We start from the raw sequence: 23491 nt of genomic DNA on the forward strand, positions 1-23491 counted from the left end.
CGCGCTTGTTTGAACAAATGGTTTTTCAATATTTTTTACGGGCTTAGTTTATGTGAAGGCAAGATTGCGTACACTATATATGTGTGTGTGTGTATAGGCTCCTGTAAATATTTACTTAATTTTTGTTTGCTTTTAATATGTGGTAATGTTTGGATTTCCCAGCTAGATGCTGAGGAGAAAATGTTACTCCGAGGCTCTAATTCTCTGGCTACGTGCGTCATCACTGCCCATTGGAGTTATTGATTTTACGACGATACTGTTTATTTTTTCAGTAAACATTCTTATACGTACAGTATATAGTGACATTTAATGTGTTCCGATCATTTGGCGGCGCACAGCGCGCGTATACAATCAATCAACTAGCATTTTATTGCAATGTACACAGTGTGATACAATAATATACTTATATATAAATACTGGCCACGGGCTCTTCAAAATAATAATACTTAATTAATAAAGTGTATTGAATATAACCTTTTTATAACTATTTTTTCAAGTAATCAAATGAAAATTATCCAAATTAGTGTAGACGATTGAATATATTTGACATTTTTTGAAAACTTTTTTTATAAACTAGTTAAAGATTGAAGTCCAAATTAAATTATATTTTTTCATAATATTTTTACTAGTGATTTCAGTAAATCAAAATAACTCATAAGCAATTCAAAATAGTGAAGGGGACAGACTAGTTAAATAGGTGAAATTCAAAAAACATCTACCATAGATTATGTAAAAAGGAAGAATACTGTACTCGTAGTTGTTTGGGAAGGGAGATATTAACTTGGTTCTTATATCGTTATTGAACATATGTAACGACAACATAATTTTACTCAACCACGGGCTATCCCTAACGATAACATCTGTAATCCACCATTTTTCGATTCCCGTTTTTATTTCATCACAATAAATTGTGCTTGATTTCATTCGGCCACTATTTTACAAAATCTAATTTGGATCTTAAACAAATAAACTTAATAAATGTTTTCGTGTATTTCGTAATATGTAGCTTATATTATAATTTATAAACTTAATTCGTTACCTGACAAATTAAATGTTTAATTTTTGTTTTAATCAGAACGTATGAATAAAACATTTATACATGTATATTTAAATAACGTAATCATAAATTAATCAACAATAGTTTGTACAGTAGTACTTAATTATTATAAATGTTAATTTATCGTGACAACATTTTAATCGCACATGAGTACAGAGCTTCATACAAAAAAAAAGTATACTGTAAGATTCGTAAAAATCAAATATTTCTAGTTTTTAATTTATTATATTGTTTTTAATTATTGTAAACATCATATTGTAATTTAAATAAACCTGATAATCTACTTGCTTGTTTTTAAGAATCAAACCACTAAAAAATTTATAAAAATAAATTATTATTATTATTGATGATATTGATAGTAATATTACAGTAATATCACCAATCCAACATGTATTTTGTTTATCTAACAATAAACAATTGTTTATTTAATCGCACTTGTATATATGATCAAATTATAAACAATATTAAACAAAGGTTTTCAAAACAAGGTAAAATATTCTTTTCTATTTCAATTTTAGATCGAACTAATTTTGTTTCAATTCAACACTTAAATTATAGTATTTTATCAAAGAAACTACCCAAATTAAATGGCACTTTAAACAAATTTGATTTTAGCCTATTGTAGGAAATATAACTAATTAACTTATTGATTTTACTACTGAATAGCCAATAATTAAACAGCTCGATGTTGAATAACAAATGCTACAATGTTACAATAATGATACAAATACATTTGAAAATTTCGAAATAAAAATATAATATATAAAATACACTCCAAAATTATCTATTGAAAAAATGGAGACATTTTTATAAATGAATATTGAGAAATATATTTTGGTCAAAATAAAAAATGAAAATGTTGTATAATTTAGAGTCATTAAAAATAAATTGGACATAAATTGTTTTTAATATAATACAGTAATTAATTATTATGCGAGCATTATTATTACTAATTAAATATAAAAAAAATTTTATTTTTTTATTTAGTAAAAGTTATATTTATTGTGTATTAACAGTAAACGATGTATCACTTATTAATATCTTTAGTATCTTATGAATTACGATGATAACTATTCATGTGTACTATATAATATACATCCAATAAATTAAGTATGATAGGCAAGGGACGGAAGAGGTAAGGAAAAAGTATTATATAAAATATTTAAAATTGTTGAACCAGTAAAAAAATAAAAAATCAATACTATACACACAACCATTTTCCAAGAATTTCGTACAAAATAATATATACCTACAGTGGACTCTCGATAATTCGAAGTTGGTAGGGCTTTTAAAAAATTTTCAGATTACCGAGAGTTCGAATTGCCAACTAGTTCGAAATATCAAGAGAACAAAAATAAAAAAATTCGAATTACTGAGAGTTACATATATCTATGTATTAAGTGTGTGAAAATAAATGGAAATATGAATATAAATTTAATTATTAAATATTTCAGCAAATTAGGTGATATTACAATTATTTACTGTTTTTAAAATATGAATTAAACTATGTAGTATGTATATAATTTTATTATACTATGTAAATTAAGTTATTATTATTAACAGATGATTAAGAAATAAAGTATTTACGATAATAATTCTATAGTTATCGAAAATAATAAGCTAAATTTCCGCATGATTTTATCGTAAACTATCAATGAAAATATTATAGGAAGTACTATGTACCTACTTAGTACATTTGGTGAATATACTTCGAACTACCGAACGTTGAACGGATGAAACTTCGAATTTTCACGTATTAGTAGCTACTGGCCAATTTAATTTCAAATTATTACCGAGTGTAATTAAATGAATAGTATTTATTCGAATTACTGTGAAATTTTCAAGAGAACTAATATTTATTTCGAATTACCGAAAGTTTCAAACTATCGAAGGTTTGAATTATCGAGAGTCGACTGTATATATGTATATAATGTCCTTCACATTGTTCCGAGGACTGAGACCAATGATTTAATCGTTTCAACCTTTCGAATATTATTATTTTGTATGATGCATCTGTGTAGGTGCGAGTATTTATCATCAACAATATTATTATTAATTATAACATTATATTATAATTATTTAAGTAATTACAATGCACGGTTGTGGGTAGGAAGAATAATTGTTACACAGAAATCAACGAGTCACGGGGTTTATAGGTATGATATCCCATGAGTACACATAATATTCAAATCGAAGAAATCATTTCAATCATTTTGCAGTGTTTTATTTTTGAGAATCAAATTTAAAACTAAAAACCTATTTTTTTGTGTAAGTATCTTGATATTAGTGAAAAAAAAACTGTGGCTTAAAATATGATAATATTCAGACTACTACGGTGACCGTTGATCACAGGAAAATAATATATTTAAACAATATAGGTACTAATAAAAAAGATAAATCGTTTTATCTTATCCATTTATTTTTACTCAAAATTCGGAATCAACATTTACAGCATATTAAACTGCTATTTTAAATTTACAGTTTCATAATTTTTCCATTTTCTAGGATTCTATATTTTATATTAATATTTTAAATTATATGTTAACGTTTCATTTACGGACTTCATAAATTAATATAAAAATAATAATTTATTCACAATAATTATTGATATTATGAATATATACGTGATTCCCTTAAGTTCGTATATTGTGTGAACTACATACTATTTTTTACCCACAATATTTGTGTTGAAAATGTTTTGTAAATTTTTTGCACAAAGACGCATCAGATATAATCCATTGCTTTTAGGTGAATACAATATTTATTGTAGTTAACAATAATAATAATTATTATTATATAAACGTGGAGGTTATAATAAAGTTCCATAAAAACAAACAAAGTTTTAAAATTTGAGACGCCTTCAGATAAATGCACCACTGCACCACATTAAATTTAAGCATAATGTATGTTCCGAGACGAGACAATAATATGATGTAAGTACTACAATTTCGGTTCGGTAACACCTATTATTATATTATTGTATTGTGCATAGAATTTACCACCAACAAATCGGCTTATAATTCTCGAAAAGACAAGATGACAAAAACATTATGTTAAGAGTATTATTTCAACCCCTCCCCCTAAAATATACGCGAGGAGATTTTCATCGCTGACGAACAATGCAAAATAGCGACAAGATAGGTCCGTACAATATTTATAAAAATCACGACAGTTCTATAAAGTTATACGTAATTGTAATAGTATGACAATAATATTATAGCATTCGGGTCACAATATCTCATTATCACATTATACCTAAATACCCGTGCACGGACGATTACAAATAATAACCTTTGCGCATGAGTAAATACTTCACACAAATATTCAACATATCTATATATATATATATGTGCAAAGCCGGTGTACGCGACAATAATATTACAATAATTGGAGATTTTTAAACGGGAGCCAAGCGAAAACTACTCTTAGTTATGATAAGTCGACCGGCCTTTGTGCGAAATCGAATCGAGGAACACAATAAGAGTGGACAAAACGTTTTCCGAGACGAGTTTCCTCAGTAAACAATATACGACCGTTGTAACGACAACAAACAATGTGCATTAACTATAAAGACGTTTTAATCTGTCCGCCCGACCACAAGCAGCTGCTTTAACAGTGCGCCAATACATAATGTATAATACATTTCATTTCGGAAAATATAGTATTATAAATTACAATACATCAAATCGACCAAAATTGCACAGACATTCGAACAACAACAATACCATTTTACCGAGAAAAATCGTTATTTTCATCGCGGAGCCACCAGAAAAAAATAATGAATGTGAAAGCTCGTTCAATCACTAACGAGACAACTCGAGAGAACGCATTTTGTTTGGAGAAACTATTGTGCCGTATACCTGTATAGTGTATACGTAAAAATTACTTATTATTATTTTAATTTGGTTTAATTGTAAGAAAAATGCGCGTAAGGTTAGTCTAAGTTAATCTAAGAAAACTAAAATTGGGAAATGGAACAAAAATAAATCACTTAGATTTACTACAGCTGTGTAAGAGTGTTACTCATAAATTGCCATAGTACATTATGTAAAGGCTTACTGATTCAATTAAAATTTATAAATAGGCCTCAAACAATAATTAGTTATTTTATTTCATCAAGTTTGATATATATTTTAGAACTACATGAACAGAAATAAAAATATTTATATTCATTCTAAAGAAAAAATGTGTTGGCCTTTTGTGTGGTGATTATGGTAATAATTTAAGGCCTGTGATATTAGTTAATGTTTTAATAGTTTTTCGATAGGTACCATCTACATTTTTTCGGCGTTGTCACGAAGAGTCATTTGTATAATAATGTCAACTTATAAATAGGTACGAATAATGAATATCATATGTATTATGTACTACACTATGAATTTTAAAAAATTATTACGCAGTTTTTAAAAAAAAAGAAAGTAACATTGGTCGTAAATATCCTTAAAATACATGAAAATAATGTATGTTATGCGCATAGCTTATATTTTTGTAAACTTAAAACAACAATAGTAATAATTTGGTGATCCACATGTATAATAAGTTACATAAACTATATTTTTTCGGTATTTTTTCAATTAATTTTTTTTTTATATATATACAGCTGTCACTCTCTTCATTTTTGTTGGAGTGATTCTGACAGTAAATTGCTTTCGTGTGTTTTTTGTGAGAATATATAATAGTTGTTGACTGTCGAAACACCAGTGTATTTATTTCGTCGAAGGTAAAAAAGTAACGAGATTTTCTTTGAGAAACCCGAAAAACTCACTGTAGTTATTTCTAAAAGCAATCTGTTTTTCCATTATACGAGTTCAACAAATATATATATTTTAAGTTTCTTTTTCATTCAATATTTGGACTTTTGACATTTTATTAGAAAAGCAACTAAAAGTAAGTATATCACTATTCTTTTTAGCGGGTAAAAAGTTACATTAGCTTTTTAAATTTTTGAGAAATAAATCTAAGAAAACGTATACATTTATAATGCCGCCACAGCCCCTATAGCGTACAAAATATAATATCCTTAGTGTTTAGCAATAACAAAACGATGAGAAAATCAACAAACCATAATACATTACACTTGTAACATATAGGTAGATGAATAAACATATTTTAAGAACGAGCACTAATTAAAAATTCAACCCATGCGTGTTTCGGTTACACTAATGGTTGCTAAACTCATGAAATATTTACATATTGGTGAGCATTATGTTACGAGTATAATAATATACCGTCTTATATATATTATATACTTAACGTTCCCCCAAAATAAAAAAATAAAAATCCGATAAGAATATATATTATGCCTACATTTACCGCCATATTCGGGTTTTAACAAACGAATAACACAATCGGTAATATTTTACGAATGCCGCTTTGTCTAATTAAATTCAGATAAAGAAAGTTCGTCGGACTCGTAGGAAAAACGCAATGCATTTCGTTTTTTAAAACATTTCTTTATTTTTGTTTGAAACGACTAAGGTTTGTATAATGTATAGCTAGTACCAGTATTGCAGTCTGTGGTTGGTATTTCGAAATAAAACTAAAACCGGTACACGAGCGCGTGGTTAATCGCAGGAAATAATGAACCATCAATACAGGTATACCTGTATATATGTGTACAAACTGATTTTGAGCAATGAACCTATGGAAATTCCAGCCGATATAACATTATAAATTATAATACACCATAAAATTTTCTATCATGTATCCACAGGTATGGCCCACACAACTAATAAGGAATATTTTATGCTAAGAATAAACAGGTACTTAAGATTTATATCGTATTCAATTACAACTATACCAAAATGTTAATTGAACTTTGATTATATCGTAAAAATAAGAGTAGATATAAGGAATTGTTAATAATTGCTTCACCTCTCCCCGCTGTTTAGCCTATCATTTAGACCACTAGCTGTATTAACCCTTTCATACCCGACTCGTATTATTTTTTCAGAATTACGTTATTAATATTGTAAAAACAACATAAAAATATCTACAATTTTGTAATAGTTTATATTTTACGCAAACTCTTCAAATAGCTTTTAAACGTATCTATTATTACCACCTACTTATAATTAATATTTGTGTAAATCACTGATTTTATTTTTTTATTTTTTTTTTTTTAAATTGACTTTGTTAATTCGATGTAGAAATTGTGTAGACTAAAATGTTTCGAAAATTTGGAGTGCGCGAATAAACGGCATATCTCATAGTTGCTTGGAACATAAAATAATCATTTAATTAAAAAAACAATTCTCAATATCTAGCAAAATGTCTTACGCCAAATTAAATTAAATTAAAAATCATATTCTCCCTTGGCCTAACAACACATTCGCTAAAAAAGAAAAAGTAGCTATCAATAAGCTCAGATTAGGCCATACAAGATTAACTCATGGTTTCCTAATGAAAAAAGAAGACCCTCCCATATACCCGACTTGTAACTATTTTATGACACTTAAACACATCCTCGCCGATCGTAGAAAGTACGAACTACAGCGTCAAATATAGTTTAACTCACCATCTTGCTGAAAATCTCAACATCGATATAATTAATGTTCTCAAGTTTCTCGGGGATACCAAACTTCATAAAATAATCTAATAAAAAAAAAAATTAAAAAAAATTAAGTATCCAAACAATACATATTATAAATGTATAATGTACACGCTTATAATGTATTAAGGTTAATTTTATATGCAGCTTTTATTTGTATTACTTTAGTTATAACTTATAAGTTTATATTTAGTGAAACAACTCTATTTTTAATGTAAATATTTTTTTCTTATAGCCGATGTCCCAATCGCCGAAGCATTTGTTATAAAAAAAAAAACCTTTTTTCGTTGATTAAAATACGAATTTAAAAGTTTTCATCGACCTGGCGTCTACAAGGCTACGGTTATAAAAACCCGAATTTAATTACACAATATATTAAATACACCTAATCGACAGATATACGGCGTTTTTAATCAAAAAAAAAAAAAAAATCCGGGTATACATTTGTCACTGGTCGTGTGGTTTTCGGGATTTTCTTTGATTCCGTAACACGCGCAGAGGCATTATCAAATCAAATCAGTATACGAGATTTTGAACCAATAACGAGATTAACCTATACCGACCGGAATTACACGCTGGTCAAGAAAATATCTCCCGGAGCCATACAATTTCCGGCCGCTTCGAAATCAATTTATCCGGAACCTACAACAGCATTGCGCGATCAATCATCATTATAGTAACATCAGTATCATTCTACTGTATACAACTAAGTTTATGCCATACTTACAATCAGGTGGACTTATCCAATTGCCACGTTATTGCATTTCAAAAAAAAAAACCAATCAATGACGATTTGTTCAAAAATGTATGAATATTTTATCATTATTTTTTTTCTTTTTAGCCTTAAGGTTAATTAAAAATGCCGTGTACGTGTCTGACTATATTAAAAAAACCAAATTATTTTTAGCCCGCGTCGACAGTTTGACGTTTGTTTGAATTTGTTCGTTTAATTAAATATAACTGTGGCAAAGTATACCTCCTACCGCGCTACTATATCGATAATTTTTTAACGAAGTTTCGAAAAAATACGACTCCTTAAAATAAAAAAAAGTAATATAATATTAATGATTAAAAATTTGTAATATAAAATGTACGAATAAAACATAGAAATAATTATTATTAATGAATTTTATATTCTATCCACACTATCATGTATATTAATATTATTTTCCGTTGCCGTAGAAATTTTAATATTGGAGCCTACAACATCAAAAGGATTGAACAAATAAAAAATCATAAAAAATAATAATAATAATAATAACAGATTAATTATGTCACTGAAGCAGAGTATAATATCGAATCGAGTCAATATATATAAGCCAGCAATAACTTCAAAAGATTTATTATTATATATTATTGTAAATAATGAAAACTATCCATGTATCAAATACGCTATATATATATATATATATATATACATTATGCACATAAAAAAAGCTCTGAAATTCATTGCTACCGGCGAAATTGGTATATTTTTTTTTATCGAAAACGTCATGTCACATTTAAAATAAATGTCACGTCATCCGGAAAGAAACTCGCCGATATAATGCGTATACATAGTAACAGATAGTCTATATATTATATGTTAAACATCTATAGAAACAGAAAATATACATGAAACATGAGGAGACTTAAGGTTTATATATACGATGTAAGGTGGCTACATTGCTATACATATATGCGTGTAGGGGTTTCTGACGACTAATAATAGGGAATTGAACGAATTCTCTCGGGACATTATTTTATTTGGCCTTAAAACATTTCGCGCCCCAAACAAAATTACATTTAAAGCCTGTGAACATAACACTCTATATGTGTACATGATATATATAAGTGTAAGCCAAACCAACTCCAGCGTGCTATAAATCTCGAACTGCGATCCGTGTACAATGTATATATAATATGTAATATATATATATATATATATAAATATGTAGGTAAAATATTAGATTTGAACCGAATCTGCCCTTAAATTGACGTCACAACAAGAAATTCTCGTGTTTTAGGATATTAAAAAAAACTTCTTTTTTTCACTTTCTATCTTGATACTATTTTTCGTATTTTATATTTTAAATTATAAATATTAATATTTGGAATTGACAATTTAAAACTAACCGCGTTCGTTGTACCATAAAAAATAAATTAAATATATTACAAATGGTAATCTCGATTACATATTATTATGTTGTATTCTGTATTAAAATATTGCATTACGTAAAAAAGATTAGATTAGTGTGTTACAATAAAATGTAAATCGAAGATTTTGATATTATGAATTATGATATTTCGTATTATGGTATACTTATATTTTTGATCATATCGACATAGTGACATACGAAAAACAAATTGATAATATTTCAATATCTAAATGATTACACGGCATTCATTTAAAAATACAAACTTAAATAATATTATGTTTATATAATATTTAATCTTCAGAAACCAAAAAAAAAAAAAAGTTTAACTGCCGTTGTATTATTAAGCTAATTGGTTTTTACTTACGAAATTTAGAAATACAAAATCATTTTCTCTCGTAACGTCTCACGGAGATTTTCTTACTTTGTATAATCCATACATTAAAATCTATCTAACATTTAATCAAATATATATATTTATTCATGCATTGGAAGACTTAACTAATATGTTATAAAAACTGGTTTAAAATCCTACTCAAAAACGCTTATAACATTCGATTTATATATACACGGTGATAAAAAGATAAATAACATAATAACATATTTTAAGTTTATTTCATCTCTGATTTCTTGTAGTAGAACTTGTATCAAATTGACTAAATGCATAAAATTCGTTTTTAAAATATTAGTAAACATGAGTCGTAATTTTCAATTCCAAATTTATTTATTTATTTGTAGGTAAACTTACCAAAATATGTATTTAATAGGTACCTGGTACCTACACGACATTCATTATAATATAACAATAATATTTTTACTGAATGGAAATAATTACATTGTAATATGATGAAAATCATTCATTCCATTTCAATCCAAACCCACAAGTAATTGGTTTTAATTTAGCTTTTTTCGAACAATACGAAAACGTTAGTTTGCTACGAGTACATAATATGGTATCAAATATCAATATAGTACACTACGTATTTTAAATAAACAGGTAATAATTTATTTTCATCATCGTTAATATTATACCAATATTTATTTCGGTTGTATATAGCCGATGCGATGTAATTTATTTTAATAATATCATATTATTGTAAATGTTAATTGATTAAAACCCGTATAAATGTAAATGGTACAATAATGTTGTAAACGAAAAGCTCCAACGATAAAAAAAAAAATGGCACGATCTCAGTGTAAAATAAAAATATATGAAACAGGATATTATTATTATATTTACCCCGATATATTTTGTATGATTTGTTACACGATGGGTAGAACGAATAAAAGTAAATATTAATAATCATATGTACACTGTTCGCGGTAATGATATGAAAGTGGAAAATATTTAATAACTTTTTTTAATATTAGTGCCGTACTGATTATGTGATTTAACATAATAATTATATGAGTTTTATGTTGTTTTAATAATTTTTCGGCGAAAAAGATAATATTTGTAACATACATCGTATTGCAAATAAAAATCGATTGAAGATTATACATTACGAAAAATCTGAATATGTTTTTTTTTTTTATATATTCGTAGACTAACTGTGAAATGTTGTCAAATTCCTCCCCTCCGGTCACACTATCAATCAGGAATAAAATACTAAATAGTCAATTAATATTAATTTATTGAACTCTATCATTCAGAAGGTACCCTAACTCTGCAATGTTTAAAAATACAAGATCTCGATAAGATTTAACGAATTAAAACGACCATTGTCACGGACCTCGCCGAGTGTATGTCTAACGGGCAATACGATCTTGCACTGACAATGTAAACTGCAAATAGAGTTTAATAATAAAATTACATTTTTATTAATTGTAGTAAGTTTTGTATTCAACCATATTTTTCATTATATTGCAATTATTGTGTTGTAGCTAATCTAGTCTCTTCTCGCTGGCCATTTCTGTAATATAATACAATTTTAAATTATAAATCAGGCAATGTTTTTGCGTATTATACGATAATCAAAATTAATAATATTGTGACGTTTCCTCTCTTTCATTTACTCGCCTTATCTTTTTTTTTTTCGTTTGAATACTCGGAATATGCCATCGAAATGTTCTTATTAACGAAATCTTAGAGATGAGCCACGGCTCAGTTTAGTATAGTTCAGCCGCTATAGATACGGGTTATCTTATATTTATTAAATAATAATGGTTATTCAACAACACTTATTAAAATATATTCATTTTTTTTTCTCGACTTAATTACTTATAATTACATTATTACTATTTCCTGGACTGTGCGGAAATTATGGTCCGTGTACACTTATTAAACCTGCTTCCACACTCGACCGTGCAGCACTATTCTACTATTTCTAACCTAACTCACTCTTGCCCAGCACTCAAACTGGTCTAGCGAAATCTTTGCGGGATTCTCCCTGTGGCTATCATTAAATCCACTTCCCAAATACCTACGTAATCCATCAATTATATTGTCATCACAATTGCTTAATAAACACACACGCACACCGGCATACACACACTAACGATTATTTTTTAATTCTCTGAGGATCTTAAAAAGTATAATTATTTTCCGACATGGAAGAAATATATGTAACAGTTTTTACCAACAAAAAACTTGACCACTTTTTAATTTTTTGGTATTTATTAGGGAATATTTCCCGAAAGAGTCAACCCTCGTTTACGGTTACTATATTAGTTAATGGTATAACGAAATTACTTCCCAAAAATTCAAAAATCCTGATGGTCTACCAAGCACGTAAGGAACAAAAGTATTCTACAATACTCAAAGACCCAAAAAAAAAGTTCAAATTATTTTTAATGTAATACAAAGTACTATCCCCGTGACCTAATCAATAGTCAATGGTGAGAAAGTCACATGCTCTGATACTTGGAAACTTGTGTTGAGTTTAAACCTAATATAAAGCTGGTGTATACTTAGTGACTTTTATGTCTACGGTCCATACGCGGAGACATCAATTGTCTTTTGATATGAACGGTTTATCGATAACCGACAGCATTTAGTGCCGCATTGTGATCAAATAATGAGGATACTGTCTGTGCACTAATTTACACGCGTGTAGGTAACGGTATAAAAGGCGCAAAAGATACAAAATTAATTATTATTTTTTATTTCAGAGATGACTTTGGTAATCGATTTTACACCGGTGAAAAAAATTCGTTTCTCCGACTGCTATACTCGGTCAAATTCGAATCTGGAAATGGAAAACAATAACATTTAATAAATCTTATTCACGAATTTATTTTACGCGAAACCCGTAGAATATTCGCACAAACAGACCGTATGAGTATAATATCACGTCATTTTTCTGTACCTATAGTTGTTGCCCGAATACTTCGTTTTTGCGCATACCACATGAACTTGACTCACGCGCAGAAGAAATAACGTAGAGTACCTATGATGGTTTTTTTGTTTTCAGGTACCGAAAGCAAAAAATACCTACTACGAGTACAAATAATCATCGGCAATCACAGATATATTATAATGTCACATATAATAATATTACCTATATAGTAATATACCTATAAACATATGAACAGTGCACACCCGGACCGCCGCTCGACGGTTGACCTACAAAGGCGCGCTCGGGCCAGTGTCGCTTCAATAAAAAAAACACACACACATACGGTATAATGTCATACTCTGCAAGTACCTACGCGGTACACGTAATGTCGTTTAACTATTATTACTATTATTACGTATTATCATTATTATTATTATTGTTACCTACGTATTACAGATGATACGCGGGCGGGCAGGCGGGGCGGGGGTCGTACGTCGGACCAAACGACAGTGATGTTCTGAAACGTTATATATATTATATGATATGTTATATCGTAGAGCGCCTACCGACGACGGCCTAACAACAACAATAATAATATGTATGTATGTCATGTCGCGCCATACCTGACGGCGGCGTAACCTTACGGCCGGCGCCGTCCGTTCAAGGCTGCGCGCGTGTGTGTGTGTGTGTGTGTGTGTTCTCCTCCGCGCGGTCGCGTTATCGCGCGCGCTAACGCGTTTTCAACAGTCGCGCGACGGCCGGCCGGAGCGTATATAACACCGGTGCCGCCGATCCCGTTCGCCCGTGGTCCGCTTCGTCTCGTCCTCTCTCGTCGCACGCAATCCGCCGCGTCTCTGCTGCAGCCACCGCCGCCGACGACTTGTCAACCGCCGCCGCCGATTCCGCAGACGACGAGACGACCATCAGCCGACATAATATCACTCCGCCGGGACGAACCCGACCGACTCGTGCGATCTTCTCCGGTCTTAAGCGTGCACGCTCCGCAGAGTCCGTCGCCGCCGCCGCCGCCGCCTGTCGAGATAATAATAATAATTTATTGTAATATCGTTTTGTCGTTGCACCCGTTCGCCGGCCGAGACGACGCGCAGATATATAACGCGTACGATTTAAATTATTATTAAAATTTCGTCGTGCAATCGACTTACGACCGACGAGACACCTCGGTCCGAAACGTTTCGGTATAAACCCGCAGCAGCGACCGCAAGATGCTCCCGACCGTCGCCGCAGCCCTGTTGATTGCCGCCGTCCAGGTCGTTCAAGTCGCCGGCGCCTACACGCCATGGGTCAGTATGCGTTATTATACACGGCAGCGTGCGTGCCTATACTCGGATTATTTCGATGATTTTTTTTTTTCGCCGATAAATCATTACGGTTCCCGCACATCACAAAAATAAAGTGTACCTATTATACGTAATAAAAATGATTTTGATAGCGCGCGATAATCACGCGATGACGGGGAAAGCACTCGCCGTTTAGCGACCAAACGGTTTCGTTTATCGGATTTCTACGTAGCGAAGCTTGCGGGTACTGAAATTAAAAATACCGGAATTAGAACTGGAACCTAACCCGACCACCTACGACCTAAACCGAAACAAGATCATTTTTCTGTGAAACTTTTTTCTTTCCAATACCGTTCACCTGCTTTATTTACTTAAGTAATAGTAGTCCAATATTGATTCATTAAATTTGGTTGTAGATTTATACGTACATTTCTAATTTTTATACCTGGTTCGTTGATAAAAGTTCCCCCCAAAACGATACGATTAGAACAGTTGCCAAAATGTTAATATATAATTTTTAATTTATACGTTAACTATTATTGGTCATTTTTCATGACTATTTCTCTAGAGATAATTTATATATAATTTTGAACGATGATAATATATAATGACGCTTATGATTAATAACATGATTAAGTATTAGAAACGTCGTGACAATGATTTACTTGAATAAGTTGTTATCAGATTGTGATGTAGACTAACTGATAAATATATGATCAATAAAAAAGAAAATGAAATTAATAATTAAAAAGTTGGTCACTTTCCGACATGCGAAAATATACGCTAATATTTAAATAAAATTAATATTAGTAGAAACAATTGAGTACATAATTGTGTATCAAATATGATACACTGGTATCACAACTTTTTACAACGCGTGTTAACCAAACGTTTTTTAAATATTTTTTTTAATTCATCAAAACCAATTTTACTAAACTTTAATCCATTAAAATTACTTTTATTTGATCTTATCGTTTTAGATAAGAATTTAACACAATTTGAATTTTTTCTTACCATTTAAAATATGTATTTATAAATACCGGTATTTACCGGAAATCTTTATTCTGCGACTTGAAGAACTGGAACTGACTTTTTTTTTCAAAGGACTTAATTGAAATTAGAAATAAAAAAAAAATCACATATTTTCCAATTCCTAATCTCTAGGGTTTATCAGAAATTTTGCGGGAAAAGAGCGGGTTAATTATTTGGTTTTGATGAACTTTGAACATTTTTTAATGAGATTTGATTGATTATATTACTTTTAATATTTTTAAGACATTGTGAAGATAATTGTTCATGTGATCAACTAAGAAGGCTTTATGTGCAATGAGGTTGAAATATTTGATAGAGCTCCATATCGTAAAACACTTTATAGAACCACGTCGTAGCTGATCTGATAATGCTTATATTTTTAATTTAATTAATTAAGTGTTTATTAAGTGCTGGTGGATAGCTTAGATTGAAAAAGTGGGTGGGCAGCTAACATTGAGATTGAGCGAGCTTATATTTTCCCGAGGTGACGGGTTTCGAAAGACGATTTTTTTTCACATTGACGAATCGCCAAATCCGTGTATCTATGCGCTATTCAAATTCGACCGTTTCGAAATCACCTGTTGCGCGGCCGCGGGCCGGGTCCGTAGCGTATTAATAGTACTGCAGCAGTATAACGTGATAATATAATATAATGACATTATTACGATCGCGACCTCAGCAATCATTTATAAAGTCCTCTCCGGGAGTCGTATGCACGCGATACAACCGGTGTGATGAAAAATTATATGTTATTAATTTTTTTTTTTTTTTTTTTAATGATTTACGTGTCGTGCGTTTTGTTTTCAGGATCATTTATTCGACTACCGGGATGAACAGGTGCCGGACGAACGGCCGATCAAATATTGCGCGGCGTGTGGTAAATATGCATAACAATAAAAACCGACACTAACCGCGCGTACTGCAAGCATTATATTGTTAAAAATATGTATATTATATATGCACGAACATAAGCGTCTTAGTTTCTGGACGAAACGTTTATTTCTTAATATTTTATTTTTTATTTCTACATTGTTTTTCGTTATTTTGTGTTTTTTTCAAACAAACATACTCGGCGATCAATTATAAGCGATTGAATTTTTTCGAAGATTTAAGCTTTTGCAACATTATTAAATATTATTAATGTCGTTACTATATACAAAGCGATTTACCAAAGTATGCTCGCCTTCTTTTTCTTCAATAATTCAAATCATTAATTTAGTAATTCAAAATTTGAGTTTTAGAATTTCTTTAAATACTTAAAACCTAAAAGTCAATTTTTTTTTAATTCATGTCCTGAAGATTCAAACTAGTTAACAGTGGGAAGAGAGGGATCTCATTTGAAAAAAGAAGTTTTACCGCAAAACTGAATTATTAAAAGAATAAACGGAGACAAGCATACTCGATGAATCACTCCGCTCCATATAAAAATATTATTATTGAGTAAACACTAGCCACATAGAATAATATAAAAATCACGTCGTGAAGGAAAAACACACATCATATTTACGCATTGTTTTCAGTATACAAATAAATAGGGAACACTCATCGGACGAAACATAAAAGGCTATACCATCAGTCTTATCTCTTGAAGCGTTGAGACATTTCGATAATAATACAGCTGTTTCGGACAATAATTGTATTTGTTTTAAAACGGGAACGGCTAGCTCTTAAGGCTACACCTATAAATACGCAAAACACACACGCAACCCTCTTCGGCCGACATGAACCCGACGTTCTTAAGTATATACATACACAATACACATACATATAACAATACAAAAGAATCCTACTGTTGTTTTTGTTTCCATTTGATAAATAATATTATTTTAGTACTACTAAAAGTAGCTACGATCACGACCGACCCATTGAAGCAAATTTATTAGTTTTACGACCAAACAGAAAGAGCAAAATATATCATTTCGTAAACATATGTATATTATATTTCATATAAAGTTCTGTCCCCTTAAACCTCCGTAACCGGCTGAAAATCAATTTACGACACACGCCGACACTGGCACGTGTCATTCTGTTTTCGCTGCAAATCGACATTTCGCGCGTTACGATAACACCGCGGCGTAATCAAACGAGTAGCGTTCAAAATCGAATTTCGTACACATCGCAGTTTAATTGACCCGAACGGCGGCCATATACATGAAATATTAAATATTAACCTTAACCCAGATACGATTTTCAAAAAATTATTCGCCTGTCTGTCATACGGTTTTTTTAAAATTATTATTTATAGACCCTTCGAATTTCCAAACGTCCACACGATTAGTGGTACTAGTAACTAATAGGAACTATGTCCTTTATTAGTTTAGTTTTTAATACTGATATCTATCACTGGCTATCACAATAAACTTATATATATATGTATTATATAAAAATATTTTTTAGCTCAACATCTTATAGTTGATGTCTACGACAAACGACATTTTGTATGGTAAATTCGTAAAGCATGTGCAAACATTAGATGCACATGATTTTCTAAATATCTACATTCCAAAACTTTATAAGCTTTATACATATCAAAAGTGTAGTATATTAATATGATTTAAACAGAAGAATAAAATGTAACGCGAAATATGAATAATTTGACAAGATTCGTTGTACTTATTTTGTTTCATTTTTTTCACGAATATAATTCACAATTTTCCACCACGTCTGATCATCTAATTTCGAAACGTTTATAAATATAATACATATAATATTGAATTTGTATTTTTCAATTTAACTGGATAATATAAAATATATATTTATACTATCTATGTATGATAAATAGGTGTTAGTAAGTGGAGCGCCAAATTAACTTAAATGGCACGAATTCGTTATCCGTTAACATGTCCATATTTTTAATTGAATTCGTGACAAGTTCTAAACTAAAAGTATTATTATTTTTTTAATAGTTGATTATTTTTTTCTTTTGTTTTTTGTTTTAACAGAAGATTTTTTTCCGTTGTGTAAATTTTCCATCATTAATTTAATGAGGATCCACGTCAAATCTTCTTAATCCCTCTGGTCTTCAATGATCACGTTTTAAAATATTATCATGCACAATGTTGATTTTTGTCATTTGTCGTTTAGATTAACTATAATAGATAATATATAGCCGTGCGTATAAATAAGGGTTAAATAACGGTAAATTGTTCCTAATCGCAATTTATCGAGTTCATAGAATAAATATTTAATAATGGTAATATAATACATATAAATATAAGCAATAATAATTGTACATAATGCTTTGTTACGTAGTTACGCGTCACGATGTTATGGTTAGACGGTATACATTACTACCATTATAATTACAATGAGACTGTACTATATTATAAGCGAATGTATATAAGCTTTCAGTTATTAACTATGTCGTTAATCAGTCTAGGTGCCGACTAAACGCGCGTTGTTACCTACGACGTAATATCGTTTAAAATCGATTTAAGCATTTTTATAATCGAATTTAATATGTATATTTATATACACTCAATAGACTACTTTCAATTCGTAAACTTCAACATTTTCACTTAAAAATGTAATTACCGCATAGTAATACCTTGTACTACATTGGACTACAATATCACAACTTCCTTCTTCACTAATATTTACAAACTTATCATATAATATTATTCTCTAGTGTTGATTTATTAAGAATTTATCAAATAGAAATAAACTGCGATTTAAACATTTCTACTTTACCTACTTTTGAAATATATTTTGAATATATTATGCATTAAAAAAATATTTTGTTGAATGAGATGGATCTTCAAAGTTAATTAATTCGTCTCCACCCTCCCCAATACCCTCTCACTTATCCAGGCTTCAGAATTAATTTTTTATCTAATAACTGAATTTATCGTTTAACGCAAATTAAAATATATTATTAAATCGACACCTAATTCAGTTATTATGCATATTAACTTTCGAATTTAGGTGCATTCTAAACTGTTTTTAATAATTAATACTATATAGTGTGATACACATTATAGTATATACTATACAGATTATGCATACAATAACAACTGACTATATAATTATATTTTCAAATGTTCTGTACACGCAGGTCACGATTATTATTAGGTAGTAGATAAGCCTGATAAGTACCGAAAAATTTTTGGTATAAATAAAAATAGCTGTTAACTTTAAATAAATCTCAATATTTAAATACTTTCTATGTTTGATGTATGAACATTTCATTATAAATAATAGTGGACGCCGAATCGCACAGTTGAAATTTAAAACTTTCTTCGATTGACTTAATCAATAAACGGTATTTCACCAATAACATAACGACAATTAATATTTGAATATGAATAGAGAGTGAAGACATAATATAATATATCGTTTTGGAAGTAATTTACGTATGAAAAAGAAACACAAAACCTCGTCAGTTGTCACTGCACCTTTCCAGTGGCATAATATTTAACCGCGTGTTCCATTTTCTCGTATATTCCACATTGCCACATAATCACATTGTAACATTAATTTTAACGACTTCTCTATATTTTTGTATACCTACATTGTACAAAAACGCACATAATTTTAACCATATAACAAACTTGTACCATAGAGCACGTTGTCGGCTGCGTATTACATATATAACATTTTATTACTATTATTATTATTATTATTATTATTATTTTATGCCGTACACAACGATAACATATTTTACGTCATGCGTAGTTATTCTGAACCGTTTTGTTTTCAACAACAGCAACAAAATGTTTACCTATATAATAACGTTTGTCTACATCACGTGCGCCTACTAAATATTTTCTATTATACGATATTATATTAGTACATAACTCAGAAAATATTTGTTAAAATTCAGATTTTAGTAATAATTTAATATTTTTAACGACATAAAAACTATCTGACGACTTTTATCAAAACATTTTTGTATTATCTACACAAACTAGAAGTACTCTAAAATTTTAAATAAGTATCCTAAACTTTGAAAAATTGGAATTTGAATCAACAAGCACACATAGTCATTAAAATTAGACTAGTGCAACGATTAAAAATAAACATAACATTACACCTAACACAATATTACAATATTATGGTTGATAGACGTTATTCGAAACAATCCGTCACGGAATCTGACCAAAAAGAAAATCAAAGGAAACTCTGTGCACTGCATGTCTACGCGTAGATTCGGCAAACGATATCATGTCTAATATGGGCGTATCGCATATGGGCTAGCACCATATTCGTTTTAATTGATGGTCTTTTGGCGGAATTGATTGTGCTTCCATGTAACGACGACCACCATGTTGTCCGTGTACATAATATTATATTACAATGTTCCGGAAATCCAACCGCAGATTACTTTGATAATTATATCACATTATTAAATTATTATTCGAGCACGAAACATGTACAACATTGTAGACATAAACTTATAAGCACAGCAGATATTAGCGGTTTTCCATATTGAAGAATGTGCGAGCGTGAACCGTAATAATAACTGTAGAGTGTAGACACTGAGCAAACATTTTCGTCATCATACGACATACCTATACAATTATAACAACAGTGCGTCGATTTATCATAACATTTATATTCGTGGCAATTTTACAAAAAAATTAAATCAATGTACTAACAATAGAAATGACCTGATGTATCAGTCATGGCACATTGAAGGGCCTGAAAGAAATATTTGTCTTGAATTAACAAAAGAAAAATTTAGAAGTTTAATATTTATTCATATATGATAATACAAAATATAACGCGTAAGTGAATAGCATATCATTCTAATCCGGCATTGAACTTTACGCCACAACTGCATTTTAACCACACCATAAAATGTTGTATGAGCCGACGTGATCATTTTTAATACTCAATTGCAATTGTTTTAAGTATATATTTAAATATAAAAACGATATTTAATTTTTTATTATTATTATTATTAAGTAGTAAATTGTTTGTAAAAACAGAAAAAACGAAAACAAGACACCTTAAATAAAAAATCACCCTATGCGCATAAAACAATATAATATTTTAGCCAAGTTATCTATAATATGCGATTAAATTATGTCTATTATAATTTACAAATCGTCTGACTGTGGTTTCGTTTTCGTTGTAGATAAGCCATGTGGGACCTTACCGGAACGGAGATCGGCTTTCGCGAAGATCGTTAACGGCAAAGACACGCGGGAAAACGAATTCGGTTGGGCGGCTACGTTGGCCCGTCGCGGTCAGTTCTATTGTGGCGGCACACTCATCACCAAGAAGCACGTACTCACCGCCGCCCATTGCGTCGAGAAGTAAGTACCAAGTTTGGTGCAACCACTCGTACCATTTGCATGCTAAGTGCAAAATATGGATTATACGATTGGTTGGGATTCTGTGAAATCTTAAGTCGCGTATACATTTTTGGTATGATGAATATCTGATCTTACCTAACTTAACCTATCCTATCTATAATATATTTTTAATCGATGGGTTCATTTCGTGGAATCTGATATTATTTATCGAATCACGATGCAGTTATAATCTTTGTCTCATTTTCCAGTTTCAGCCCCAAAGATCTAACCGTGACCATCGGTGAACACGACCGGAAAGTCGACACCGGCCGCAAGTCCGTGCACCACGTGGCCAAAATTCACCGGCACAAAGACTTCCGGCTAAGCACATTCGACAACGATATCGCGATCATTGAACTTCGTGAAGCCGCATCCATCAACAACCCGTGGATACGCGTCGCGTGCTTACCTAAGTCCGGTGAGTATCTTTACCATTATAGTGATAACATAATGTACACCAGTCACGTACGGCGTGATTTGACTTTACATTGTATTTATATACTGAACTAAACGAGATTTTTCCGTACACAGCTGACACGTCCTACGAAGGTATCAAGGGCACCGTGATCGGATGGGGCAGATTGGGCGAACGAAAAAAGTCGTCCAACATCTTACAAAAAGTCGACGTACCGATCATATCGAATGCGGACTGCAAGGAAATGGGATATTCGCCAGAGAAGATCACCGGTAACATGATATGCGCTGGATACAGGGAAGGCCAACAAGACGCCTGCCAGGTATAAACCATATTATTTTTACAATAACATTCCCGATGAAATCGTTTTTTACGGATACTCGGAACTCCACGCGCGTAAAAATTTTAAACACTTATAATATTAGTAAATTAGGTACCGTAAATGTATTATATTTTTCACAGGGTGATAGTGGTGGACCTATGCACAGACGTTTAGATACTTCTGAGACTATGGAAGTCATTGGTATGTATAATATACATAAGAAGTAGTTATGATGTGTTATCATGCTATTCATAATTTATTAATCTATCACGTAAATATATTTTTGTATACAGGCATCGTGTCTTGGGGCAAAGGATGTGCCAGGGAAAACTATCCGGGAGTGTACACCAGAGTGGCTAACTACCTGGACTGGATTATGGATCACACAGGAGACGAATGCATTTGCGGAGCCGAAAGTTCCTGAACCTGTTTCTTCGTTACCTCAACTACACCACTTAAATTTGAATAAATCACACTTAAAATTATTATAATAATTATAATTATTGTTATTATTACTCTCATGTGCATAATTAAGTATATATCTAAATCTAAATGTATATTATTATATTTATATAATGTTTCTGCATAGCTTATAATTTTATTAACCACCGAATACGATTACCTACATTTTAATATATTGTTATATATATATAGACGATGTAAATTACGTAAAGTCTAGTCAACACACAGCTGTATAATTATATATTGAATTTTAAATAGCATTAATTAATACAATTTTAACAATGTTCTATATTATATTATGTATTGTATACAGTACCTTATATCTATGTACAATAAAAACCGTATGCGTCAAAAGTCAGTTTCCGGTATCGGTTGGTTGCGTCAGCGCTCGCACCCGCGCCATTTACTCCGGATATAAAACCGTGACGACCGAGCCGTTTTACTCTCTATTATAATACTTATTATTATATAGCCGCGTTTGTTTCCACGGCGATTAACAACTCTAAACGGTTTAATTATGTACGATAAAATACGTTGTCTGCACACGTAGGTTATGTGATAACACGCCTAAGATCTCAATTATAGACCAAAGTGAAATATACACTCGATCCGGAATTAATGGTCGAAAAACTTTTTTTTA

General features: G+C 30.6%; 1 protein-coding gene across 1 annotated transcript; it reads left to right on the forward strand.

Moving 5' to 3' along the window:
• Nucleotides 1–14246: 14246 nt before the first annotated feature.
• Nucleotides 14247–22911, forward strand: LOC112593038 (trypsin-like). Its single transcript, XM_025337259.1, has 7 exons — nucleotides 14247–14324; nucleotides 16161–16230; nucleotides 21433–21613; nucleotides 21862–22070; nucleotides 22184–22389; nucleotides 22530–22590; nucleotides 22683–22911. The coding sequence occupies exons 1-7, from the start codon at nucleotides 14247–14249 to the stop codon at nucleotides 22811–22813; spliced, it is 936 nt and encodes a 311-aa protein (XP_025193044.1). The 3' UTR covers nucleotides 22814–22911.
• The last annotated feature ends 580 nt before the right edge of the window (nucleotides 22912–23491 follow it).

The sequence above is a fragment of the Melanaphis sacchari genome, unplaced genomic scaffold, assembly GCF_002803265.2.
Source record: "Melanaphis sacchari strain LSU unplaced genomic scaffold, SCAv2.0 Contig19_pilon_pilon, whole genome shotgun sequence".
Taxonomy (NCBI): domain Eukaryota; kingdom Metazoa; phylum Arthropoda; class Insecta; order Hemiptera; family Aphididae; genus Melanaphis; species Melanaphis sacchari.